The 26,424-nt window shown below is 61.5% G+C and overlaps 1 protein-coding gene across 2 annotated transcripts in view; it reads left to right on the forward strand.

Annotated features, from left to right (window-relative positions):
* Positions 1–26,424, forward strand: part of INPP5A (inositol polyphosphate-5-phosphatase A) — a 153,786-nt gene that overhangs the window by 68,201 nt on the left and 59,161 nt on the right. For both annotated transcript variants that reach the window (XM_068961351.1, XM_068961350.1), the window contains exons 3-4: positions 8,472–8,572; positions 11,524–11,611. In XM_068961351.1, coding sequence (XP_068817452.1) covers positions 8,472–8,572; positions 11,524–11,611 — 189 coding nt within the window. The remainder of the gene's footprint in view (positions 1–8,471; positions 8,573–11,523; positions 11,612–26,424) is intronic.

The raw sequence follows: 26,424 nt of genomic DNA on the forward strand, positions 1-26,424 counted from the left end.
TACGGTTCTTCTGTGCATTCCTGCCACCTCTTCTTAGCATCTTCTTCTTCTGTTAGGCCCTTCCTGTTTCTGTTCTTTATTGCGCCTGTTCTTACATGAAATGTTCGTTTGGCATTTCCAATTCTCTTGAAGAGATCTCTGGTGTTTCCCATTCTGTTGTTTTCCTCTGTTTCTTTCCTTCGATCACTGAGGAAGGCTTTCTTATCTCCGCTTGCTATTGTTTGGAACTCTGCATTCAGATGGGTATGAAGGTATCTCCTTTGCCTTTCGTTTCTCTTCTTTCCTCAGCTATTTGTAAAGCGTCCTCAGACAACCATTTTGTTTTTATTTCTTTTTCTTGGGGATAGTTTTGGCCGCCGCCTCCTGTACGATATTACAAACACCATGCATAGTTCTCCGGGCACCGTGTCCACCGTGCATAGTTCTCCGGGCACCGTGTCCACCGTGCATAGTTCTCCGGGCACCGTGTCCACCGTGCATAGTTCTCCGGGCACCGTGTCCACCGTGCATAGTTCTCCGGGCACCGTGTCCACCGTGCATAGTTCTCCGGGCACCGTGTCCACCGTGCATAGTTCTCCGGGCACCGTGTCCACCGTTTCTGATCCCTTGGATCTGTTTGTCACCTCCGGCGTATAAACATGGGATTTGATTTAGATCATACCTGGATGGCCTAGTGGTTTTCCCTACTTTGTTCAGTTGAAGCCTGAATTTTGCAATCAGGAGCTGATGATCTGAGCCCTAGTGAGCTCCCGGTCTTGTCTTTCCTGACCCTATGGAGCTTCTCCATCTTTGACTGTGATCCCTGAAAAGCCGGGCAGCAGCCTGTGGTTTGCTCTGTGGCCTGGCGATGGCCTCTCCTGCCGAGTGGGCCACAGGAGAGGGTGCGCCCCGCGGCCGTGTCCTGGGCTGTCTGTCAGGGCACTGCCCGCGTGCATGCGTGTGTGTGCGGGCGCGCGTGTGTGCGTCCCCGTCGCTGGCCGTGTGCACGTGTGCATCTGCCTCCCCAGCCCTCTGTGGTCGTCCTGTGCCCGTCGTCCTCTGGAGCCCCCGCCGCTCGCTGAGGCGCCTCCCGGCCCCTGGGGCTCAGGCGCCAGCAGGGCCTCGTCTCGCGGAGCCTTCTGTGGTGGGCGCCCTGCTCTGCACTGCCCAGCGCGGCCGCCGCCGTCCACGGTGGCCAGGCGGCCCTGCCTCCCAGCGAGGGTCCAGACCGCCAGCACTCAGTGTGGCCGTCGGCACGGTGGGCTTGGGGCTGCCGTCTTACTATCTGTGCCATGCTCACACCTTCTGGTCTGTCCCTTTATTTCCCCATTTCTGCTTTCTTTTGGATTAGTTCTCCATTTCTCTCGCGTTCCATTTGGAACTGTTGACTGGCGTCTTGCGTCTCATGAAGGGTCTTCCTGGCAGCTGTGGGTTTCGAGTCCCCCTGCCTCTGGTCGGCATCCTGCTCCTTCACGTGCCGCGTGGACGCGCTGGGACCGTGTGGGTTTCCGAGCAGCGTGTGCTGTCCGTCTGCCTGCACTGGGGACTCCAGCCAGCGGGTTATAGTTGCTGTAAACTATGATTTGTAATTGCTGCTTTAAATCAAGGGTCAGCACCCCGCCCCTGCCCCCCAGCCTGGCCGGTCCGGCCTGCTGCCCGGCTTGGGGTCAGGCTCCCAGGGTGGCCTCGCCCCCTCGCGTGGCCCCCACGCCTGCCCAGCGGCGCTCCCTCGAGGCTGCCGGCTGTGGGGCCTGAGTCCGTGCTGGCCCCCGGTCAGCGTCTGCCCAGCCTGCCCTAGTGGAACTCCACACGGGCTCACGGGGACAGAGCCCATCCGAGCTAACCCGGGAAAATGTGTGAAGGACGGCTGGCTGAGCTGTGTGATTCTTGGCTTACACTCGCTCGCACTGAGGATTTTTAGAAAAGGTGGTTCTGCCACTGCTCCACTTAGACGTTGGTTCTGGTGTGGCTGCCGGCGGTTCTGGTGGGTGTCGGTTCTGGTGTGGGTGTCGGCGGTTCTAGTGGATGTTGGTGGTTCTGGTGTGGGTGTCGGTGGTTCTGATTTGGGCCTTGGCGGTTCTGATGTGGGTGTCAGTGGCTCTGGTGAGTGCTGACGGTTCTGGTGTGGGTCTCTGGTTCTGGTGTGGGTCTCTGGTTCTGGTGTGGGTGTCGGCGGTTCTGGTGTGGGTGTCGGTGGTTCTGATGTGGGCCTTGGTAGTTCTGGTGTGGCCCTTGGCGGTTCTGGTGTGGGCCTTGGCTGTTCTGGTATGGGTATCAGTGGTTCTGGTGAGTGTTGATGGTTCTGGTGTGGGTGTCAGTGGTTCTGCTGAGTGCTGATGGTTCTGGTGTGGGTCTCTGGTTCTGGTGTGGGTCTCTGGTTCTGGTGTGGGTGTTGGCGGTTCTAGTGGGTGTCGGTTCTGGTGTGGGTGTTGGCGGTTTTAGTGGGTGTCAGTGGTTCTGGTGTGGGTGTCGATGGTTCTGGTGTGGGTGTCGGCGGTTCTGGTGTGGGTGTCGGTGGTTCTGATGTGGGCCTTGGCAGTTCTGGTATGGGCCTTGGCGGTTCTGGTGTGGGCCTTGGCAGTTCTGGTGTGGGCCTTGGCGGTTCTGGTATGGGTGTCGGTGGTTCTGATGAGTGCTGATGGTTCTGGTGTGGGTCTCTGGTTCTGGTGTGGGTGTTGGCGGCTCTAGTGGGTGTCGGTGGTTCTGGTGTGGGTGTTGGTGATTCTGGTGTGGGCCTTGGTGGTTCTGGTATGGGTGTCAGTGGTTCTGATGAGTGCTGATGGTTCAGGTGGGTGTCGGTTCTGGTGTGGGTGTCGGCAGTTCTACTGGGTGTCAGTGGTCCTGGTGTGGGTGTCGGTGGTTCTGATGTGGGCCTTGGCAGTTCTGGTGTGGCCCTTGGCGGTTCTGGTGTGGGCCTTGGCTGTTCTGGTATGGGTATCAGTGGTTCTGGTGAGTGTTGATGGTTCTGGTGTGGGTGTCAGTGGTTCTGCTGAGTGCTGATGGTTCTGGTGTGGGTCTCTGGTTCTGGTGTGGGTGTCGGCGGTTCTAGTGGGTGTCAGTGGTTCTGGTGTGGGTGTCGGTGGTTCTGGTGAGTGCTGACGGTTCTGGTGTGGGTCTCTGGTTCTGGTGTGGGTGTCGGTGGTTCTACTGGGTGTTAGTGGTTCTGGTGTGGGTGTCAGTGGTTCTGGTGTGGGTGTCGGCGGTTCTGGTGAGTGCTGACGGTTCCGGTGTGGGTCTCTGGTTCTGGCGTGGGTCTCTGGTTCCGGTGTGGGTCTCTGGTTCTGGCGTGGGTCTCTGGTTCTGGTGTGGGTCTCTGGTTCTGGTGTGGGCCTTGGCGGTTCTGGTGTGGGTGTCGGTGGTTCTGGTGTGGGTGTCAGCGGTTTTAGTGGGTGTCAGTGGTTCTGGCGTGGGTGTCGGCGGTTCTGGTGAGTGCTGACGGTTCCGGCGTGGGTCTCTGGTTCCGGCGTGGGTCTCTGGTTCCGGCGTGGGTCTCTGGTTCCGGCGTGGGTCTCTGGTTCTGGCGTGGGTCTCGGTGGCTCTGCTTCCTGGGGGCCTGGAGGACTGTGTCTTTCGCTGGGGTGTGCCTGGGAGTCCGTTGCTCTGGGCTGATTCTCTCCGGTGCTCAGGCGCCCCTCAGTGCGGTTCAGCTCCCCTGCCTTGGAGGGTTTCCCTGGGCCCTGGGTTTAGACGTGAGCTCCGGGCCCTGCCTCGCTCTCTCCCCTTGGTACCGGGGTGCAGAGGCTGCCCCTCTGCCCTCGCCCACGCCTGCCCCTGCCCTCTCACTGGCGCTCTTTTCACTTCTTGGGTTTCTCTGGCCTGTGTGGCCCTTGCTGGACTTTCCTCGAAGTTGGTTCTCCCTCGGGCGCTCTGTGACCTGCTTTTCTTTTCTGGGACGATTTTGTCCTTTTCCCCATTTCTGTCCTGAGGTCGATCCTGTCTCTCTTTCTCGTTTCTCCTCCCCTCACCGCCTGTTTGGATGTTCAGCTCTGTCTGCGGGGGGCTCGCAGCTCTGGGCTGCTCTGTGCCTCTGTCGAGGGCAGGCCTCTTCCTGGAGGTGCTCTTCCCTCGTGGGCCGCAGCCCTGCAGGGACGTCCCCTTCCTCTGCCCGCCCCCAGCAGCCTCGGCGCGGGTCGCGTTCCTGGCCTCACAGCACCCTCTTCTGTCCGTCGGGCAAAGCTGTGCTGCCTGCTATGGGCGAGGAGGTGCCTCCCCTGCATCTCAGAGCGCCCGCCTGCCCCCTGCTCCCCTGCTCACATTCCCGCGGCAGCCGGCCCGTCCTCCCCGCGGCCCTGCTCTGCAGAAGTGGGGCCTCCTGGCGCCCTGCCGCCGGATCCACGGACCCCGCTGGGCTGAGTGTTCCTGCCGTCCGCAGCCGCCTCGGCCTCCCCTGCCCAGGGCCGTGTGGACTGGTCACCAGGCTGCCCGTTAGATCCGGAAGCTGTGAGCCCAGTGACCCGCCCCCTGCCCCCCGCCCCCTGCCCCCCGCCCCCCGCCCCCCACTGCCTTTCTACTCTGCTCTCCGCGTTGGGGCTGCTTCGATTCCGTCTGGGTTGGAAGTTGGCTTGGGCTTTCGCACGGGGGCCTCTCTGTGCCCGCCTCCCGTCTGAGCCGGAAGCTCTGGGCCCCCGTGTGGCCCTGCAGAGTCTAGCCCCGGCGCCTCGCCTCCATTTCTCGGCTTGACGTTTCCCTGAGTGGGGCTTGCCCTCCCGTTTCCCCAGAGATGCAGGAGGGAGGAGGGGCTTCATTCTCTTCATCCACCGGTTTTCAGAGGGGTGTCCTGACCCCACTCTGACTGGCATGGGGGTGTTGGTTAGCGTCGTCATGAACTCATGGATCTAAGTGTGTGTGTGTGTGTGTGTGTGTGTGTGTGTGTGTGATGGATCTAAGTGTGTGTGTGTGTGTGTGTGTGATGGATCTAAGTGTGTGTGTGTGTGTGTGTGTGTGCGTGATGGATCTAAGAGTGTGTGTGTGTCTGTGTGTCTGTGTGTGTGGGCAGGGGGGCCTGTCCTGGGTGGAGCGGGAGTGCTGGTTAAACTCTGACGTGGCGTCAGGCTCCTCTCCCGCTTCCTGCAGGGGCCCCCAAACCCCCCGCACACCCCCCACCCCGATGCTCCTTGCGGGGGCCGGGCTTCTCTGAACCCACTCTCTCCCCCGAGCCCCGTTCCCAGCTGTGCGTTCGTCCCCGGCCGGCCCAGGGCGAGCCTCTGTGGACCCCGTGTGGCCTCTGGCATGGAGGGTGCGTGGTCTGTGGTCTGTGGTCTGCGGAGACGGGTGTGGCGGCTGCTCTCCCGACGTGCGGGCCCTTCCCACAGGTCTTTGTCACTTTCCTCCCCAAACGCTTCGTGATGAGGACCCGTCACGTCAGCACCTTCGTTCTCACGCGAGACCTGCCTTTGTCTCCTCCTGTCCACCCCTGTGTGAGCTCGTCCCGGCGCCTCATCGTGGCTTTTGAAGCGCCCCCTCCCTTCCTCTGTGTGGAGGGGCCTCCCCACCGGACCCTGTGGCAGGCGTGCTGGGCCTGCGGGCCGCCGGGGGCTCCCTGACGTGTGGGGGGGGCGCGGGGGGGCTATTTTTTGATTTTTTCGAGATTTGTGGGGTCAGAGTCAAGTGTATGAGGAGTTTGGCGTGATGTGAATAGTGAATTCTGTGCCTTAAAAGGCCACTTCAGTTCAGACCATGACAGAGTGAGTGGCCGCTGAGGGAGACGCGTGCAGGCATGAAGGCGGCAGCAAGTCCCTGCCCAGAGGGACCCGCCTGACCCGGCGGCTGCTTGGGGCGCCACGTCCTGGCCTCCCTGCGTGGCTGCCGCTCAGCCCTCCGCGGGGACTCGGGCGCGGTCCCCGCCACACTCTGGTGATCCGCAGCCTCTGTGCGCGGTGTGGCGCGTGACCCGCAGGACCTCACGCGAGAGCCCTGCCCGCGTCTGGGCTGGCGCTGGGCCTGAGCTGCAGGGCAAGGGGGACCGGGCCCAGAGGGCGCAGCCCTGAGCGGGGTCGTGAGCCACCAGCTTCCTCGGGGTGACCTGCGCTGTCCGCGCCCCTCCCCGTCTGTGCAGCTCCGGGTATCCGGGGGGCGCCGCTCGGGTGGAACCCTGGGCCCCTCGCAAAGGTCTGGCTTTGTGTGTTGTCCCAGGTGCCAGGCGCAGCGGGTGACAGCCGCATACGTCACGCAGCTTTTGGTGGCTTTCACGCGACTACGCTGTCCTGTCACTCGTTCCTGGGCCTGAGGCCAGCCCATCTGGGCACCTGACCCAGGCTGCCCAGAGCTGCTTCTGACCGAGGTCCCTCGTGCCCTTTGCAGCCCCGGCCCCGGGCCCGGAAGCCAGCCTGCAGTCTGCCCTGGCTGTGGAGGTGATCTGCTGCCCGAGCGCCCAGGTCCCTGCCCGGCTGTGCGGTGTTGGGTGAGGTGCCTGCTGGGAGGCGTGCCGCCTGGTTTCCCGAGCCCTGAGGCCGGAGTCCAGGAATGGGGGGTCCGGGCCTGTGTTGAGGGGGCAGTGAAAGCGGCCTGGTGAACATCCTGTACCCTATTCAAACGGAACGCAGGTGCGAGCCGGGTGCAGCCGCGTGCCCTGAAGCTGCACCTGCTGCTTGCCATTTCGGGTTGGGGGCAGCTGCTGCCGAGCGAGGCTTCCTTTGGCCCCCGCCTGGCACTCTGCGCTCCGCTCCAGGGCCTGGCCCCACGTCCCGTCCCCCTGGCCCGCTCCCTGGTCGGCTGGCTGAGCCCCAGGTGCAGCCCCTTCCCGTCGGGGACCTCACTGCCCTTGTGCCCAGAGGAGCCGTGTCTGAGCCCGTTGGCCGCGCCCATCCGTCCACGGCTCGCTGGCCTCTGGGCAGGACACAGTAGCCGAGGCTGGTGCAGGTGGTGTGGGAAGCAGCTCTGTGGCCTGGGCGTGGGCCGCCTGCTGCGGGATGCCTGCCTCTGGGATGGTGGGCAGGGGAGGCCAGGGTGGCTCCGGGGTCTCGGTGAGCGCTGCAGGGCCGGCCGTGTCGCCGCGCCAAGGGAAGCGCAGAGCGGAGGACGGGCGGGACGGGGGTGTGGACGGCGGGGCCCTGCTGCTTCCCCAGCGCCGGCCTCACTGCCTGTCCCGGCCACCCTGCCCTGGCCGCTGCCCCCGCCCGTGGACGTCCTGGCACCGCTGCCTGCTCCCCCAGCTGTGGGCGCCCCAGGGGGTGGGGCCGGGACCTCCGGGTCCCCCTTGAGCCCGTGTGAGTCCACACCTGCCCCGGTGACCCAAGGGTCGCTCCCGATGCCCAGCCTGTTTCAGGGCCCAGGGGAGATGCGGGTCCGGGCCGTTGCCCGAGTCAGGACACTGTGCGGGGAGGGCTGCAGGGCTGCCGGGCCGCTGGACAGCTCCCCCTCAGGACGGCTCTCTCCCCCTCAGGATGGCTCTCCCCTCAGGACGGCTCTCCCCCAGGACGGCTCTCCCCCAGGACGGCTCTCCCCCAGGACGGCTCTCTCCCCCTCAGGATGGCTCTCCCCTCAGGACGGCTCTCCCCCAGGACGGCTCTCCCCCAGGACGGCTCTCTCCCCCTCAGGATGGCTCTCCCCCAGGACCGCTCTCTCCTCAGGATGGCTCTCTCCCTCTCAGGACGGCCCTCTCTCAGGATGGCTTGCCCCCTCAGGACGGCTCTCCCCCTCAGGATGGCTCTTCCCCGCTCAGGACGGCCCTCTCAGGATGGCCCTCTTGTGCTCCCGGCAGAGCCTCCAGGCAGCAGGGCCGGAGCTCCGGGGACGACTCCGTGGTCGAGGTCGAGTGACAGGAGGGAGGCCTGGCTGGGCGCCGCCTCGGGGCCAGCCTGGTTGGCGCGGGGGGGACCCTGGTGACCAGGGAGATGCTGCGGGCCTCGCCCGGGGGCTGGGCCGAGCCAAGCCCGGGGCAGTGGGCCTGCCAGCTCTGCCGCCTGCCGCTGCGAGGCTGCACCCGGGCCCGCTGGCCGCTGCAGCGTGTCCACCTCCCCAGGGGCTGGGCTGGGGCTCAGGTGCGCGTTGGGCGTGAGACAGCGCCCGCCCTCGCGGCCGGCTCTGCCCTTCCTGTGCTGTGTCCGTCGCTCAGCCGTGTCTGACTGTGGCCCCCTGGACTGGGGCGCGCTGGGCTCCTGTGTGCGTGGGATTCTCCAGGAAGAAGACAGCAGTGGGTCGCCATTCGCTTCCCCAGGGGACCCGCCCGACCCAGGGACTGGACTCAGGTCTCCCGCGTTGCAGGCGGCTTCTCCACTGTCTGAGCCGCCAGGGAAGCCCCGCTCCCTCCCAGATGGTGGGAAACATGCACACACGTGTGCACAGCGCCGACACACTCATACAACACGTGTGCGCTCGCACCCCGCGGGGCCACGGTGGCGTCAGGATGGCTGTCTTCCAGGCCCTGCCTGCGGCTCTGTGGCCGACGTGGGCCCTCCTGTCATGGGGGGAGCACCAGCATTCTGGAGAGACCGGGGGCTCCCTGGGCCCACGCCCCGGGTCGGGGCCGCCCTGACGCCTGCCTTCCTCCGCAGGTCGTCCACGCTCACAGGCCGCACTTCCTGGCCCTGCACTGCCAGGAGTTCGGAGGGAAGAACTATGAAGCATCCATGTCGCACGTGGACAAGTTTGTCAAGTAAGTCTGGGGGCAGCTGCCTGGCCTCCGCCTCCTCCTGGGGCGAGGTGGGTATGGCTGGGGGCAAGGGGCACAGCCCCACCTGAGGGCCAGGCCCGGGGCCAGGGCACCTTGCCAAAGATGGGGCGTGGCCCGGGGGTGGGGCCGGGGGGAGCGACGGGGTGGCTGCGCCCCAGGGTTCAAGGCAGTGGCACCTGTGGGCTCAGAAACGTCAGCCCCAGGTCCAGGCCGAGATTCTGTCATGTGGCCTGATGGCTGTGAGCTGCCTGCTGCTGCTGAGAACAAACAGATGGACGGACTGATGGACAGATGGACCGGGTGTCCACTCAGAAGCTCACAGCTCGTTGATCGCAGTGCGATGGGCACAGAGCACCATCGTCCGTGGGAGGCGCACCCTGTGGCTCCGTGGGAGTCAGTCCTATGCAGAACCGCCCAGCGCCACCCGGGGACAGGGACGCAGACCTGGGAGCTGGACGCGGGAGCGGGCAGCAGCGGGCTGGATAGCAGGCGCCTCTCTGCTCTGTGTCCCCTGGGGTGGGCACCACCCCGACCCAGACTCCAGGCACTGTGACAGCTCCCACTGGTGGAGGGGGAGATGGCACTTCTGAGGCAGCTGTGGGGGTTAGGCACCGAGCCGGGGGGTGTCCAGCCTGGGGCCCAGCCTGAGGCCGAGTCCCGCAGCTGTCGCTGGCCTCAGTTCCCCTGTGGATGGTCATAAGTCATCCATGTTTTCAGCTGTCACATTATGGGGTCATTTGTTAAAAGACAGATTTTTTAAAACTACCATATTTTCCCCAAATAACCTATACCTTAGAGCAATTTCAATCAGAACGTTTCCTTAGCGCTGAAACTAATGCTGGAGTCACCACAGGGGGGCAGAGGGGCAGGGCCCGCCACAGGGATTCTGCAGCACAGTGAGGCGGGCGTCCGCACTGCCCCGGCCCGGAGCCCCCCATGTGTGGGGGCGGGGCGACACCCAGTGGGCTGTGCAGGAGCCCCCACGTCCCCCCCGGGTGTGGCCAGGGGCAGCTGGGTCGGGAGGGCACCGCGGGGTCCTGGGCCAGGAAGCTGTGAGGCTGCGTCCCCGCCCTGCCCTGGTCCCCCCGCCCCGCCTGGGCTGAGTTCCAGTTGACCCAGAGTGAGGGCGAGAGGCCTGAGGGTGGTCTGATGGTCCGAGGGTGAAGTGCAGGAGAGCATCCGGGCAGAGGCTTCTTCAGAAGGTGCGCAAGGTCCAGCAAAGGAAAGACAGACACACTGGGCCGTGGTGATATTAAAGTCTTCATCAAAAGACACTGTAAACGAAGTCAAAGCTCAGCCACACTTGGGAAAAGTATCTGCAATGTACTTGACTGTCAAAAATTGTCAGTGTTCAAATATCTAAAGAGCTCTAATAGGTCCACAAGAAGAGAACACTTCGGGGAAGCCGGGCATTTCAGAGACAAGCAGATGCAGCCGCAGGGTCTCACCTCCGTGCCCACGCCATCACACGCTCCCGGGCGCCTGCCATCCTCCTGCTGCCGTTAGAGGCGCTTTATTCCTGCCCAAGTTGCGCGTGACACGCGTGTTGCTGTTTTTGCTCTGACCCAGTCAGCTACGTTTTTCAAAGGTTAGAAAGTGCAGGAACGCATCCCCTGCGTGGCCACCTGCCGCTCCCGGGGCACGGCCGTGTCTGCAGTCAGCTTTCTCTCCGCACCATCTTCCTTTGACCTGAGAACGTTAACATTTATCTCAACACAAGTTGCTGCTGATCAATTATCTCAGCTTTTGTTTGTGTGAAGAAAGTCTTTGTCTTCGTTTTTGAAAGATGTTTCTGTTGAAAACAGAATTCTAGCTTGTCCATTTTCCCCTTCAGTACTTTAAGGATACTGTCCCATTGTCCTCTGTGCGGCCTTGTTCCTGAGCAGAATTGGCCGTTGTTCTGGTCTTCATCTTCTGAATATAGTGTGTCTCCTTCCCCCGACACTGAGTTTGTCTTTCTAGCTGCTGCAGCAACTTGATTGTTTTGCTTTAGTTTGACTTCCTTTGTGTTTCTTTTGCTTGGAGTTCTTTGAGCTTTTCCAACCTGTGGGTTCATGATTTCACTGAAATTTCAGGAAAGCCTGTGGGTTGTTCCTCCCTTCCACTTCTGATCTTAGACGGTCACGCAGGTCTCTACAGCTCTTCCGGATTTCCCGGTTTCATATTTCCCTCTTTGCTTCGGTTTGGATCGTCCTGTCTTCTGGTCACTGACCTACCCTCTTCTGCTCACACTCTCACCTGCTCTCAGGCCCGTTCGGTGGAGTCACTTCCGTAACTGGAGTCCTAGCGGTGCCATTTGTATACGTGTTTTCCTCGCCACTCTGTGCACGCTGTCCTGTGAATCTTCGGTTATATCTTCGCTCTTTCCAGTTTCCTTTCAGTGAACTGTATTGCTCTTGTCCTTTCAGGGTCTGTTTCTGTTGACTTTCTTGTGGAGCACGGGTCCTGTTTGCCGCTTCTCGGCACGCTGATCTTGCAGTCTGTTGTGCCCACACCCCACCTTGCCCGCGGGCACGCTGGGGCTTGTCCGGCAGGTGGCCAGGGCTCGGGCACTCGTCTGACCCCCTCAAGGCTGGTCCTTCCGGCCCTCCTCCCGGCTCCTTCCTGCCTCCTCTTCAGTTCTCAGAGCTGGAGCCCACTTCTCCCCGCCCCGGGTGGAGGGCCAGTGGGTCACACCGCAGCCGTGTCCCCCCTCCTTGCCAGGCGGTGTTGGGGTGCAGCCCTCGGGGGGTCAGGCACCCCCCCATCCGTCCAGAGCCATCGCAGACCCCGGGGGTGCGTGGCGGCTGCACTCCAGGCGCGTCTTAGAGATGGGGCTCCCCCTCCCGCTTCCTTCCCCTGCTCCCGTCCTCCCGTGGTTTCGAGGCTGCCGTTCCTGCCCCCCGTGAGCGCTGCCTGCGTGATGTGTGTGAAGACGCCCCTCTTCCTTCCAGGGAGCTGCTCTCCAGCGACGCCATGAAGGAGTACAGCCGGGCGCGGGTCTACCTGGACGAGAACTACAAGTCGCAGGAGCAGTTCACGGTGAGCGTGCTCCGCCTCGGCGCGGGGCGGCCCGTCTCGGGCACGGGCCGGGCGCGAGCCCCACGTGACGGCGGGGGGACCACAGACACCAGCCCCCGCTGGCCTGACGGCCAGGGCTGTGCTGGGTGGGGGACAGGCGGGCGTCTCGGCGCAGCGGAGCTGGGCGGCCCGGTCTGGTGGAGGGTGGCGTCCTCAGCTCGTCAGGGGATGGGGCCTTGGCCTTCGGGCACAGACGCCGTGGCCTCAGCAAGGCCGGGCGTGCCCGCTGTCTGTCCCCCCGTCTCTCTCACACAGCCCTTTGGCAGTTTCTTGAGATGCTCGGTTCTCTCGCTCTCTGCGGTCTGCTCGGAGCCACCTGTCGTGGCGTCCTGATGCAGGGACTGCACTTCTGCAGCCAGATGGTTGGTGGGGTGAGGAATCGTTCACGCTGGAGGCGCCTGGGGGCTGAGAGGGCACCGCTGTGCTCTTGCCTCGCCCCTGGAGGTTTATCTCAAAAAGGGGTTTCTCAATTTGCAACGGAAAGCAGAAACCTGCATCAGAGCCTTCCCATCACTCAGCAGCTTCCCTGGAGGAACGACCGTCGTGCAGACGGTTGTGTGTAAGGCAGGTTATCAAAAATTATTTGCCAGTGAAAACTGGAAGTAATTTTAAGTACCCAGAATTAGACGTTTTCACACTGTGGACGAGCCACCTGGCGGAATAATCTGCAGCCGCTACAGCGCCGCGCGGCCCGGTTGGGCGCTGAGGCGTCGAGGCCACGCCCCTCCTGTTCTTCCGGGACCTTCGCAGTCTCGGCCTCCCACGCCCGCCTTTCCCTCTCTCGTCCGTTACGCTGATGGCGCGGTCGTGACGGGGCCACGCTGCTTGGTTTCAGCCCGGGAAAGCACTCAAGGCGGCGCCTCCTTGGGCAAGACTGACCTCACACCGGACGCCAGCCCGGACATGGGACGGCTCGGGTCTGAGGCCTCCGAGGCTGTGTCCCGGGGTCCGCGGGACCGGACAGGGTCTGGAGACGAGGCCGGAGGCCGGACCTGCCCAGGGCGTGTCGGGGCCTCACTCCCTGCCTGCCTCACCCCGCGGGCCGTGGCCGGCGCCCTCCCAGTGGCGCCGCCTGCAGCCGCGGTCCTGCGCGGCCGTGTCTCCCGGGCGGGAATGCCCGCAGGACTCCACACCCCGGTCTGGACATGCTGCCTCGGGGGAGGCGTGCGTTTGGCAGGAACGGTCTGAGGTGAAGGCCTCCCTGGCCCTGGCTCTGCGTGCCCGCCCAGCGCCCCCTCACGGTCGTGCGTGGAGCCACCTTAGCCGGGCCCTCTGCCGTCCTGGTGGAGGGGCCTCTGCACCCCTGCGGTTCTGGGCAGGGCTGAGCAGCCATGTGGCCACCCCCTCGCCCCAGCCTGCTGGCCTCTGCCTGTCAGAGGGAGGGAAATTTAATTTTTACAAGATTAATGGCGTTGGAGTAATATTTTTAGCTGAGTGTGGTTCAAATAATAGGCCATTAATTGAAAAAGGAAATTGAAATGAATTTATCTTGTACATAAATGCTGTCACAGGTATTAATAGGGATCAGAAAATAGTAGCCTGTTCCCAGAAAGGGGGTGAACCTGCAGCTGCCCCTGGTGATGAGCACGAGGTGGGGGCCCCAGAGCCCGCAGCAACAGTTAAGAGGGGGTCTGCCAGCCTGGGGGAGCTGGGCCCTGTGGGGGCTCTGGTTGGGGGGCAGGGGCGCTCGGGGGGGCGGGGCTCTGGCTGGGGGGCAGGGGCGCTGTGGGGCGGGGCTCTTGTTGGGGGGCGGGGAGCTCTGGGGTGGTGCAGCCTGGGGGAGCTGTGCCCTGTCGCGGGGCTCTGCGGGGGCAGGGCTGTGGTTGTGCGGTGCAGCCGCTCAGCAGGGGCCTGCAGGTCCTGGTCTTCACCAGGAGGTGGCGCCAGAGCAGCACTTCCCATTCCAGCCGGAGCTGCTGGAAGCGCAGATTGTAGACTTGAACTGATAACGCTAAATTCTGTCTGCTCCCGAAGACCGTCCTGAGTGGCCGCTCACTGAAGCAGGTGGCTCATGTGGTCCACTCGGGCCTGAGGAGACAGACTGTCCCCCACTGGCCGTCCTGGGCGGCTCCGCTCTCTCTGACCTGCGCGCTGGCCAGTCCCCTGCCTGCCTGTTTCCTGGGAGGTCTCCTCCTTCCGAGGTGCCCCGGCCTCCCATCCCCCATCCTGCTCCTGAGAACTCGCTGACTGCCCTCACGGGCTGACGGCTCGGCCCCTGGGTGACCACGCTGTGAGCTGGAGGGGCTGGCTGGAGCCTGCAGGCTGGCCCAGGCCCCTGGCCCCTAGACCCCCGCCTCGGGCCGCGGCCACCTTGCTGGGCTGTGTCGGCCTTCTGCTCTCTGCGTCTGCCCCTTGGATCCAGAGTCTGGGAACACCAGGTCTGTCCGTGAGCAGCCCGGGCCTGGGCCTGCTTCAGCACCTACCAGCTGCTCGGCAGACTGTCTGAGCAGGTGGGCGGGGCCCAGGGCAGAGGGCCCGATCTCAGAGGTCGGGCTTTGCGCACCTCGAGCACCGCTGGTTGGGTGGGTTTCCCTGGTGCAGGGGATCTGAGCCTGGGGCCTCCACTTTCGAGTCGGGGAGATGGAAGGCTCATGCACAGTTGGGGAGGTGGGGGCTGGGATGAGCTGGAAGCCATGGGCAGTGGGGCAAGACCCCACGAGGAAGGGGCTGCCCCCCAGATGCCTGCCCTCCCTGGCCCTGATCCCCGCCCGGGTCTCCCTGAGTGGATGTGGGCATCTCTGCGCCCAGGGGTCTGGACAGGGCGCTGCTCTGGGTGGGGAGGGGGCTGTGCCACTGACCCCATCCTGGACAGCTTCGCCCTGGTGTTTTCTGTGGTGCAGCGGAAAGTGCCCTGGGTTTCCTGGCCGACTTCCACACCTGACACCCTGGTGGTTTTGTGTTTGTCCGGAAGAGCCAGGATGGCCCAGTTTTCATCCCTCATGAGGCTCAGATGCTGGCTCTGTCCCCACCACACCAAGTACGCCGTCAGGGGACCCTGGGAGCCCCTTGCAGTGTGACTGGGGGGGCCTGAGGCCCTGCCCACCCGCTCCCTGCTCCCAGAGCCCCTCCTGGGGTGGCTGCCGGGCCCTGGCACCGCCTGCTAGGGACAAGCCTGGAGGGGCCGCGAGGCGTGAGGTGAAGCCTGTGGCCACATGCCTGGCTGGTCCTCACTCGTTCCTGCAGGGTGTTGGCAGATGCAGGAGACAGGGTGGGCGGGGCTGACCCTCCTGGCCCGGGGAGATGCCGCGTGGTAGTCCCGCCCAGCGCAGGCGCCGAGGCCAGGCTCCTGAGGGCTCTGCGCCTGGCTTTGGCGAACGCAGCGTTGCCCTAGAGCACGGAGGTTCTGACTTCCCCTCAAAGCTCTGGAAGTGGGTTCCATCTGGACAGACGGGTCAGCCTGCTGGCACCTGCCTCCCGAGTGCCCGGGCTGCGCGGCTGCGCCTGGAAGATGGAGGAGGCACTGCCCGCAGCCTGGCCGGCCCCCGCTCCCCCCACCAGCTTCCATCATCTCCACCGACCTGAACCCTGGAAAGAGGCACTCTCCTGGGCTTCGTGGGTGGGCAAGAGTGTGGCCAGGTCCAGTCCCACAGACATGGACTCGCGGTTCTGGGGGTCTCCCAGGACTGGGCCCTGTTGGCAGGGGGAGGCTGTGGACATCGGGAGAAGGGCTGTCTCAGGTCCCCGCAGGAAGCCCCCTCCCTCCCCGCTGACACTGAGGTCTGCAACCTGCCGCCCCCGTTCACCAGGCGAGCAGCCCCCTATGGCCTGACTGTTTCTCCCTCGTGGTCAGACCAGGAGACCCGGGTCAGGCCCTGGCATCCGGGGTTGGGGGTCTGTTCACACCGAGGGGGTCCCTTCCTGCCCTGGGGGTCCTGCCATGCTCCCACTGGTGGCTGGTGTCCACTCTGGTGGCTCCTGGGCCCAGGACGCCCGGGCAGCAGGTCACCAACAAACTGACTCCTTCCTCCCTTGGCGCCGTGTCTTGGGGCTCCTTCTGCTCCTCACTGGGGGCTCACAGGCCTCAAGGGTCTGCACTGGGCCCGTAGTCTCCTCCAGTAGGGTCTGGGCCCGTCCTCCAGCCCAGGGCGCCTGCTGGAGGGGGTGGGGTGGCACCGCCTCTTTTCTGCCCTGCCCCCCACCCCCTGGCCTGATGCCTGCTCCTTCCAAGGGGTCACCCTGCTCCGTGGCCTCTTCCTGTCTGCTCTCCTGGATGAGACTTTGGGGGACATTCACTGAGAACTGATGGCATGGGCTGCAGCTCTTTGGTCGGAGGAAGGGCAGGAAGGCACCAGCCTCTCGGATGCAGGACGATCTGTGTTAGCCCCTCCGGCCCCGCCTCCTGCCCTGCCCGCAGGTCCAGACAGGCCTGATGAAGTGAGGGAAGCAAGATTGGTTTTCCGAGGGCGCGGGGCCCTCGGCGCTCAGCTAAATCACGGCTGCCGGCCTCGGGGGCGGGGGCGGCCGCTCCCCCTGCGGCCGGGCGGCCCCGCGGGACGTGGTGATGTGCGGCCCGGCGGCGGCAGGGCTGAGGGAAGGTGAAACTGTCATATCGATCTTTTTAGCGCTAAAATATGAGGCACTTTGCTCTGCTCCCCGCTGCTGTGATGCGAGAAATAATAACTTGGGTCCAAATTAAAAATATTGATCTCTGGAAGGTGCTGGAAGTAAATAAACACCTTCCGAAGTTTTCGGGTCAGCCGAGAGACGGCACTCGGCAGTAAATGTGTCCGTGTGTCGGGCCCAGGGTTCTTGATCTGTTTTCCCTTTAAATCGATTTTTCATTATTTACTTCCTAAAAGTGTTGGAATCCGGTCCTCTACTGTTAAACCCCAGTGTTTGGGCAAATCATTTCTTTGGGGCTTATAAGGTGCGCCTAATCCACTCCTCATTGATTGATTGATTTTTGACTCAATAAGCATGCGGGCCCGGCCTTATTTAGTGCTTCCGTCATACTTTTTTATGCATTTAGGCTCGACTTTTCTGTTTCCCTCTAGCGGACACGCTGCATTGGGCTAGCCAGCGAGGACAGTTGCCTCCGGGCTGGTTTGCCTCCAGCTGGTGTCCTGCGGAGCTGCGTGTGTCCTGGCCACGGGCTCGTGGTGGGGCTGAGCCCTCCCCGGCCTCTGAGGACCCCCTTGTGCACGGGGGTGACGCGGGGGTCAGAGAGCCTCCTGCGACTGCGCGCGCGCGTCTGCGATGCCGTATTCCCCGGTGGAGCTCCCCTGCGGAGGCCCCAAAGCTTGGGCACGTCCGGATCATCATGCGGCCCGGACCCCAGGCTTGGCCAGAAGGTGGGAGGATGGGGGCCACCCGGGACGGACAGGAGGTGTTGTGTGGTGCCTTCTGCGTGGCCGTTGTGGGGTGAGACCGCGCCTGAGAAGACCTGGGACTTACAACAGGGCACCTGGCCGGCGGCATGTGTGGCTGCCCCGAGAGCCAGCAGCCATTTCCGTTTGGAGCCCGGGACGGGACGCCGCCAAGCAGGGGAGCTCCCTGGGCTGGACTGGTGCGGGAGCAGGGAGAAGGGGGGCGGCTCTGGGGGGCTGGTGCAGGCCCACCCCGCGCTCTGTTCTTGAGGCCACCACGTGGCCCTCAGTGCCCAGAGTGCCCCTCGCGCCTCCCCATGCCGTGAGGAGCAGTGACCAGAGGTCCTTGGGCTGTGCCGCGGTGTTGCTGATGCTGCTGAGACACGGGAACCACGTGTGCGGGGCTGTGTCTGTCGCTCAGGTCCTCCAGGAAGGCGCCTCCTGGCTCCCTCACTGGCCCACGGGTGCCGAGTGGATGGAGGAGGCCAGCGGGGACGTCTCTGCCTCACCTGGACTTGAACCCCTACCGACAGGCCACTTCAGAGCCTGGCCTGAGTGCTCAGGGTCCTGCCCCGCCTGGGCCAGGGCAAGTTGGGAGGACGGGCGGACATTCCCAGAAGGGCATGCTGGCCATGGGGCAGGAGGGCCGCTGGCTGGGGCACCAGGGTGTCAGCGGCCCCGCGACAGAGGCCAGAGCCCGTGGGGCCCTCACAGGCTTACTGGGAGGGAGGAGCTGTTTTTCTCCTTCCTGGTTTGGAGGCTGGAGTGAGGGGGACGCAGCAGCGGCCGCTGTGCCCACATGGGAGGGGCAGGGCCCTGGTGCGACGGTGGCCTGCTGGGGTTTGGGTGGGAGGCAGACAGAGCCCGGCCACCCCGGACATGAGGCCAGCTCCCGGGGGGCTGCGACGACCCCTCCTCAGCAGGGTGCTCGTCTTGAGTTCCACCCACCCCTGAGTGTCCAGTCCTGGGTCATGTTTTTTAGCTGATGCCCTTTCCTGGATCACCAGTACCCGCCCCTCGCCTTGGGTACCACCTCCCCTGAGAAGCCAGGTTTCAGATCAGAATGCGTGTCTCAGAGGCTGGTGTGCCCATAAGGTGTGCCCGGGAGGCTTGCAGGCTGCAAGGAGAAGCTCTGGGTTGCTGTCCTCCATTTCCCACCAAAGATCAGAGGACTTCCCTGGGCAGCTGCAGAAGGGCCCACACTGGCTGCTGCAGCCCAGGCCCCACTCGCACCTGGCAGGTACGGAGCCTAGGCCACAAGTACCGCCTCCCGAGGGCAGGGCCGGCTGTTACCAGTGGGGGTGTGGTCCAGCGTCCCAGGCACCAAGGTGCCGTGAAGCCATCTGTGTGGCCACAGGACATGCGTGTTGTGCTCTGTGTGCTGGGCCTGCTGCGGGTGCCACGGATACAGAGACACAGGCCGCAGGCCACCTGTGGCGCTCACACTCTGCCCTCTGGAGCTTGCACACTCCAGTGAGCACAGGCGCACGCACATGACACTCAGCCTGCACGTGACACAGACACGCTGCACGTGACCCCTGCACACTGCATGTGACTCCTGCACACTGCATGTGACCCCTGCACACTGCACGTGACACGCTGCACGTGACCCCTGCACACCGCACGTGACCCCTGCACACCACACGTGACCCCTGCACACTGCACTTGACCCCTGCACGTGATGCAGACACGCTGCATGTGACCCCTGCACGTGGTGCAGACACGCTGCACGTGACCCCTGCCTACAGGTCCCTGACAGCCTCTCTGTGTGCCCTGGTGGGACCTGCAGAGCCCAGGCGCAAGCACACGCTGTGCGGTTACAAGATTGAAAGAGCGGGTGTGAGCGTGCCCACTGCCCAGCACCACCCGCAGGCCTCTTGGAGATGGGAGTGGAGGCCAGACTGCTCTGAGGAGGCCCCGTTTCGTGGGGCCAGGAGGCCGCGAGGCAGTGGGTAGGGAAGGGGGAAGGTGGCCGTGTTGGCACGAGGCCACGGCAGACGTGGAGATGGGCCACGGGCTCCCCTGGGGATGGTATGTTGCTGGCTGTGCGCGTGTGGTCCTGGACAACCTGCCGGCCCTGAGGCCATGTCCTGCCCAGGAAACCCACCCCAGGGACTGAGGAGGGCTGAGGGTATGAAGACCCAGCACGGAAGCCTCACGGGGGGTGACCTTGAGGAGAGGAATGGGCCAGGGGCAGGGCCCACTTCCCAAGGCCATACCGAGAGGCAGAAGACAGACCTCAAGCTCTGGCATGCCAGAATTCCCATCCAGAATCCCACCCGGCAGCCTGTGATCATGCAGGTAGGAAGAAAGGAGAAGTGTGTTTCAGGAGCGTCAGGGTTTCACGGTGTGTCCCTCGTGTGTTGGTCAGGAAGCTGTGGTGCTCCACCCAAGGTCCAGAAAGCCCGGGACGCAGGGTTTTGGGCAGCCAGCTCCCTGGAGGTGGGGGCAGGGCCCAGATACGGAGTGGGTGCCTCCAGCTGGACCAGGTGTCTGCCAGGCCCTTAGCAGAGGCTATACCCGGCTACCTGGGCATGAAGAGTGAGTGCCCTTGCCTTCGGCTCTGCAGACACTAATGTGTGCCCCCCTGTGCCAGGCCTGCCTCTCTGCTCTCAAAGGAGCCCCCAGGTCAGTGGTGAAGGAGCTCCCGGGGGAGAACCAGGTACCCCGCAGGAGTAGTCAGCTGGCTGAGTTTCTGAGAGTCTCCAGGAAGGTGAGAGTGATGTGCAGAAACACTGAGATGAGGTTTAGACCGTGTGTGAATGAAGCGCGATAAATGTGCCTTAAAGATCTCAATTAACAAAGACGGAGGCAGCAATGAACTCCAGGAAAACAAAGAGCTCATCAAGAGGGGAAAAGCGGTTGCAGGGTAGTACGTGGTTCTGTTGTGAAGAGCATTCTAAAGCTATACTGGTGTGAAGACTGATTATCAGTTTAAATAAAAATGTGTTTTTATCCCGAGGATGGGGCTAGGGATTGTGTGTGTGTGTGAGTCTGTGTGTCAGGCATGTGAGTGAAGGAAGGTGGTAGAAAGGGATTAAACTCTCATTTTCCACAACAGAGAAAACAATAGTTAATATTGAAGACCAGGAAATCAAGAAGCAGCCTTGAAAGCTTTAGCAGTATGGAGGTAAATACCAAAGGGAAACAATTAAAGAAAGTAATGGCCTCTGGGGAGTAGAACAGTGAAATTTTCAGTTCAGTTCAGTCGCTCAGTCATGTCCGACTCTTTGTGACTCCATGAACCACAGCACGCCAGGCCTCCCTGTCCATCACCAACTCCCAGAGTCCACCCAAACGCCTGTCCATCGAGTCGGTGATGCCATCCAACCATCTCATCCTCTGTCGTCCCCTTCTCCTCCTGCCCCCAATCCCTCCCAGCATCAGGGTCTTTTCCAATGAGTCAACTCTTCGCATGAGGTGGCCAAAGTACTGGAGTTTCAGCTTCAGCATCAGTCCTTCCAATGAACGCCCAGGACTGATATCCTTTAGGATGGACTGGTTGGATCTCCTTGCAGTCCAAGGGACTCTCAAGAGTCTTCTCTAATACCACAGTTCAAAAGCATCAATTCTTCGGCGCTCAGCTTTCTTCACAGTCCAACTCTCACATCCATACATGACCACTGGAAAAACCATAGCCTTGACTAGACGGACGTTTGTTGGCAAAATAATGTCTCTGCTTTTTAATATGCTGTCTAGGTTGGTCATAACTTTCCTTCCAAGGAATAAGCGTCTTTTAATTTTACGGCTGCAATCACCATCTGCAGTAATTTTGGAGCCCAGAAAAATAAAGTCGGCCACTGTTTCCCCATCTATTTGCCACGAAGTGATGGGACCGGATGCCATGATCTTCGCTTTCTGAATTATCAGGGCACTGCTGTTTTTCCATAATAAGCCGTGCAGAACTGTAACTTTTCAGACAAACTTAAGATAAAAAAGCGGGAGGAGACCCCCTCCCTTGACGGTGACTTCAGAGAAGACACGCAGTGGTGGCAGGGCCCTGGCGCACGGGGCTGGGCGTGGAGGCAGCGGTGGGATGTGGTGGCAGGTGGGGCTGCGTGTTGGCTCGGGAAGGCGGGAGTGGGCAGTGGAGGCAGCACGTGGGTCTCTGTGCCCTGGTGCACGGAGAAGGCCTGCGGCGGCGGCGGCGGCGCGGCGGCAGCGGCGGCGGCAGGGAGGTCGTCCGGCTCTCTGAGCACAGGCTGATTGTAAGAGACTGCAGCAGGGAGGAGGCTGGGGTCCGGGAGATTCCTCAGCATCAGGAAAGGGATTTGCATGTGAATGTGAATTTGAACAGTTTTGGGGAAGAGGTGAGGTCGCCAGAAGGGCAGAGAGGGACAGATGGGTTGTGTGGAATGTGAAAGGCATATCAGACCAGGCTTTGAAGTTCTGGTTGAGGTCAGTGCACAGCGTGGGCCGGAAGCAGTGGCCCACTTTGGCTTTATTTTCTCCCTCTGTGCCGTCTTCTCTCTCAGCCCGTGCCACCCAGGGATGTCCCCTGGCGAACACGGCGGAGAAATGGGCCGAACCCAGGAGGTGAAGGCGGTGCAGGCCGAGCCTCCGGGATGAGGCGGCCAGGGTGTGGGCCAGTCCACAGCTCACGACCACTGCCACCTGCCCCGCCGCACGCACTGTGCCCCAGCTGCCGCGCGGCTCCTCCACGCGTGTGTCGGCCCCTCTGTGCTGTAGTTCTGGAACACAGTCCAGAGCCAAGGGCACATTGTCTGAGGTTTGAGATCAACTTTACTGAACTGACTGCATTGAATGTATGTAATGGGAACGATGTCTTCTTCAGGGAAAAACAATACAAAATGAAGTGCTTTCGTGAATAGTCACTTTCGATTTGCTAAGAAAGTAAAATCAAAGTGGGCCACTACTTCTGATTTGCTAAAGTATTTAAAATCTGGTCAGGCAGTTACAGCTTGTAAGCTGTCAATTTGTAAATGACTTAGGTGGAAAATGAAATTTAAATGATCTTGCCGTTTATAGTAGCATCAAAACATGAAACATTTACCTTAGGCCAAAGAGAGAGTCACTACAGCATACTGCTCAGAAGCTAAAGAAGATGGGACAAACAAATATACCCTGTTCATGGATGGAAAGGCTCAGTGCTGTTGAGATTCCATTTCTCCCTAGATCTGTGTAAAGATTCAGTGCAGCACCAGTTAAGATCCGGGCAGCCTCTTTTTCTTATAGAAGTTAACAGACTGGTTCCAGAATCTATATGGAAATGTTCAGAACCTAGAACAGCCAAAACAACTCTGAAAATGAGCAGAGACTGAGCAGTCACACTGCCTGGTCGAGCTTTGTCATAAATCTGCAGAGCTCAGGACAGTGCAGTCTCGCTGTGAAGCCAGAGGGATAGATCGTGGACCAGAGTGAGAATCTGGAAGCAGAGCCCTCACTGGCTTTTGATGAAGGTATTGGGGTAGCTCAGTGGGGAAGACCTTTCCCTAAATGGTGCTGTAAGGGATGGCTATGTGCAAGGGAGCCTCGACCCTCGCTTCGAAACTTGTGAGAATTTAACTCTGAAACTGTAAAACGTCTGTAGGGACACACAGGAGGAAATCTTAGTGACTTTGCCTTTGGTAAGTGAGAGTCGCTCAGTCATGTCCAACTCTTTGTGACCCCATGGAATTCTCCAGGCCTTTGGCTTTGGCAAAGATTCCTTAAATATGACACAAAAAGCAAAAAGTATTACTAAAGAAAAATTTAGCTATTATGCTTCATCAAAATGAAAAGCATTTGTTTTTCAAAAGATACAAAAATATAGTTTATAGCCAAGAGAAAATATTTGCAGAAATCTGTGATTAAGGAATTTATCTCGAGTGCTACATGTAAACACCTATTACAGACCAGTACTAACCAGATAACTGACTTTCTGAAAGTTCTGAACAGACTCTTCACCAGACAAGTACAAGAATGGCACATGAGCATACACTCAGCACCGCTCCTCAGTGGGGCGAGAGGGAGTGACGAGCACGGTGTTCACGAAGGGTCACAAGTGTCCAGTCTTTTCACAGTGAAGAGACCAACCATGTCCAGCGCTGGCGGCAGGGGGAAGAGCCGGACCAGTCAGATGTCGCTGGGGAGGGTGTGCACTGCGGGGAGGGCGAGAGGGGAGGGCGCGCGGGGAGGCGCCTGAACAGTTAAAAGCTCAGCAACCGTGAGACCTCACCGGCCCACCACCAGGCGCCCACCGGGGAAAAATGCAGGCGCATGTCCACACGGGGCTGGACACAGGTGTTTGTGGCAGCTTCACCCCCAGGCTTCGGACCACGCAAGCGTCTGCCAGAAACTCTGGACCAGCTATGGGGCCAGCTAAGCACCGCCGGCAGTGGCAGGGGAAGAGCTGCTGAGACGGGGGAGCACGGCGGTGTCAGCATGAGGCCGCCGCTGGTGGCCCCCGCACGTCACGCTGTACACGCTGCGTCCACAGTTTGGTGAACATCAGTTGTCCGTCCATAGCGCTGTGAGCAATCACGTGGCTGATGGCTGAGAGGCAGTCAAACTTTAAATTACTTAACTGAACAAGAATATTTCCATCACCAGCTGACTCCACGTAAAAGCCACGCAAAGTGCTGTGTGTGCCTCACGGTCAAGGAAACAGAGCGCGCCGCAGGAAGTAACAGCAGAGTGCGCGTAACTCTGCGCGCTGCGCAGCTCTCTGAGGAAGGAGGTCGTTCTCTAGGTGAAGTAGGGCTGTCTGGGTCTTGGGTGTAGCACTGCTCCAACTCGGCCAAATAGTGTTCACTTCGCTGCGCGTTTTCTCCCGATCTCGCACGGGTGGACGCGGTCGTCCGGTGTGGAGTCAGCCCATTTGGTCATCATCTGCACTGGAGCCGTGGTCTGCAGTGGGGGACCTGGCAGCCCCGTGGTGCCAGGAGGGGTCCCCATGGCAACGGGCAGCTGCCGCCATCCCCACCGGCGGATCTCGCCCCACAGCCGCCTGCCCGCCGCGCGTCCACCCCCACCCCCACCGTGCATCCCCAGGCGGCCCCCCACCGTGGCGCCTGGCGAGGGGCCAGTGTGCAAGGGGCTCGGTGAGGGGCCCCTGCCTTCACCTCGATCCCGATCCCTGGCGGTGGCGGTGGCCTGTCTCTGCCCGCCCCCCCCACCACCCCGCAGGCCCCTCCGGCGCCCTTGGCGCGCTCTGTGGGTGGGAGCCGGGCCTGGCCGGGTTGCGGGGCAGTGCGGGCCGAGCGGTGATCGGTCAGAGCCGCAGACGGGTGTGATTGAGCGTGTGTCACCGGCGCCTGGAAACAAATGCAGCCCCGGAGCGTCCCGGTGAACAACTGAAAGATTGTAAAGCTCTTAAGGACTCCCGTGCTTGTTAGCATTTTCTGACAGGAAATCAGTGAAGCGGAGCAGAGTGGTCTTGTCGACCGGTGTGTACCTCACTGCCCTCTCAACCGGCCTGAGTGGCGTGTTCCCCCCGCCCCCGCCCCCCAGCCCGGAGCTCCGCCGCTCCCCTAAACGCTCCCGGGGACCTCTAGGAGCCCCCAGCCCAAGTGGACACCTCCTCCGACGCTGGCCGCTGGGGAGCTCCCGGGAGATGCTGGGAGCTCCCGGGAGACGCTAGGAGCTGCGGGGCCCTTGGGCTTCAGAGCCCGCTCCCATAGGAAGGCAGGTTCGGGGTGCCATGAAGGCCGGGCCCTGTGGTGCCCGTGGGTTTTAACTCAGCGGGCGGGGGACGTGGCCTTCACATCCATTCTGGATTTGTGTCTGTGGGGCTCACCCGTCCACATTATGCCACGTCCTGTGTGTGCCAGCGCCGTCGGCCAGAGGGGAACGGTGTGGGCTCGCCAGGTACAGGGGTCCTGACGGGCCCTCCTCTGCAGCGGGCGTGAGGCTCCGACGACCCGCAAACCAGGGTCAGAGCTGGCGGTCCTGGCCCCAGGTGGCCAGGCCCCTCCTGCTCCCCGGGGCCACATTCTGGACAGAGCCTTGGAAGGCCGGCTGCACGGTTTACCGGGCTTTCAGGCAGAAATGGCTACAGTTTGCTCTTCATCTTGATATTAATGCTTGGTTGTCAATTCTTAGTGCTGATCTGATGAACGGGGCCCAGGGCCGGCCGGTGTCCCCTTGGAGCGGCGCCCCCGGGACTCGGGCCAGTGCCCCCCATGTGCACCGCCCCCCATAAGTGGCCCCAAGTGCAGAAGTGCCTGCACAGGAGACTCGGTCAGCCGGGCCGGCTGTGCTGTGTGCCCAGAGCTCTGGGTCGCGGGCGGGTAAAGCTGAGCTGCTTTCTGTTTGTCTAATTTTCTTTATATAAACCCCCTCACTCCCTGCACCACTCAGGAAAACAAAGGCTGGACACAGCTGTCCGAGCTGGGCCCAGACCAGCCGGGATCGGGCAAGGCCAAGGCTTCTGTGTTAGGCCCCAGGACCTGGGAATGCGTGATCTGATTGTGTTGTATAAGTGCAGCGTTCCGAGCACAGGGCTGCGGCCCCACTGGGCTCAGAGCCCCGCTATTCAATAAACGCAGGCCCTTCTTCCAACCACTGAAATTACCTAAAGGGTTTTCAGAAGAGAGAGAACAAATCCAATCAAATCAAAACTGTTGTACCTCGTTCCGGAGTGAAGTGTATTTTCTAAACTGTGGGCCTGGTACAGAACCTCCTCCCAGGTTTCATCTGTTATCACAATAATTGAGTTTGTCGCTGGAATTAGATTTATCAAATTGCGTTATCCTCTTCAGAAATTGGGTAGGTAGCCTGGCAGGGCGCGGCAGAGTTAATCCGATTTGCTGAAGCCCCCGGTGGCTCCGCACAGCGGCCGGCCCCGGCTCAGACATCTTCCTGTCACCCCGGACACCGTGTAATTTCTCCTCGATCCCTTGTGCAAATAATGACATTTGAATCGAGCATTAACAGGCTTAATTACTTTAAAATTGTCATTTTAATTTACACTGATATAGTATTGATCATACAAGCAGAGATTAAGCTGTTCAGTGGAGCGGATGATGGGGAATTAAGCAGTAAAGGGCCCTCCAGGGGCCGCGCACTGCCCAGCGAGTGCGGAAGAGGGATGATGCTGGTCGGTAATGAACTGGCGGCATGCGGGGACATGAATCTCAGGCTGCGGGAGAAGCGGAAATAATGGGGTTTGGGCGGCATTTGCAGGTTATTCATTCGCTGCCATGCACCAATTCTCCGGTGATTCATCCGCCCCACCAACATTTATTTATCCAGCAAATTCCGCGCTCTGACCTTCTGGCTGAGCGCATCGACCAGAAGTTGGAGCGGAGATCTTTCAGGTGTAACTTTCGTGTCTGTTATGCTCGTGTTGTGTCCAGTCCCAGCCCGCAGAAGCCTCAGGTTTTGGGGACGCTCTTGTGTCCAGGCCGTGCGGTGACCGACAGCGGGAGGCTGGGCCGGGTGGGTGTCACTGGCGCCTTTTAGATGAGAGGACCTGGGGGTCTCGCATGTTTCGTGGGAAGTCACAGCCCATTGCCTCCTTCGGGT

The sequence above is a fragment of the Capricornis sumatraensis genome, chromosome 23 (assembly GCF_032405125.1).
Source record: "Capricornis sumatraensis isolate serow.1 chromosome 23, serow.2, whole genome shotgun sequence".
Taxonomy (NCBI): domain Eukaryota; kingdom Metazoa; phylum Chordata; class Mammalia; order Artiodactyla; family Bovidae; genus Capricornis; species Capricornis sumatraensis.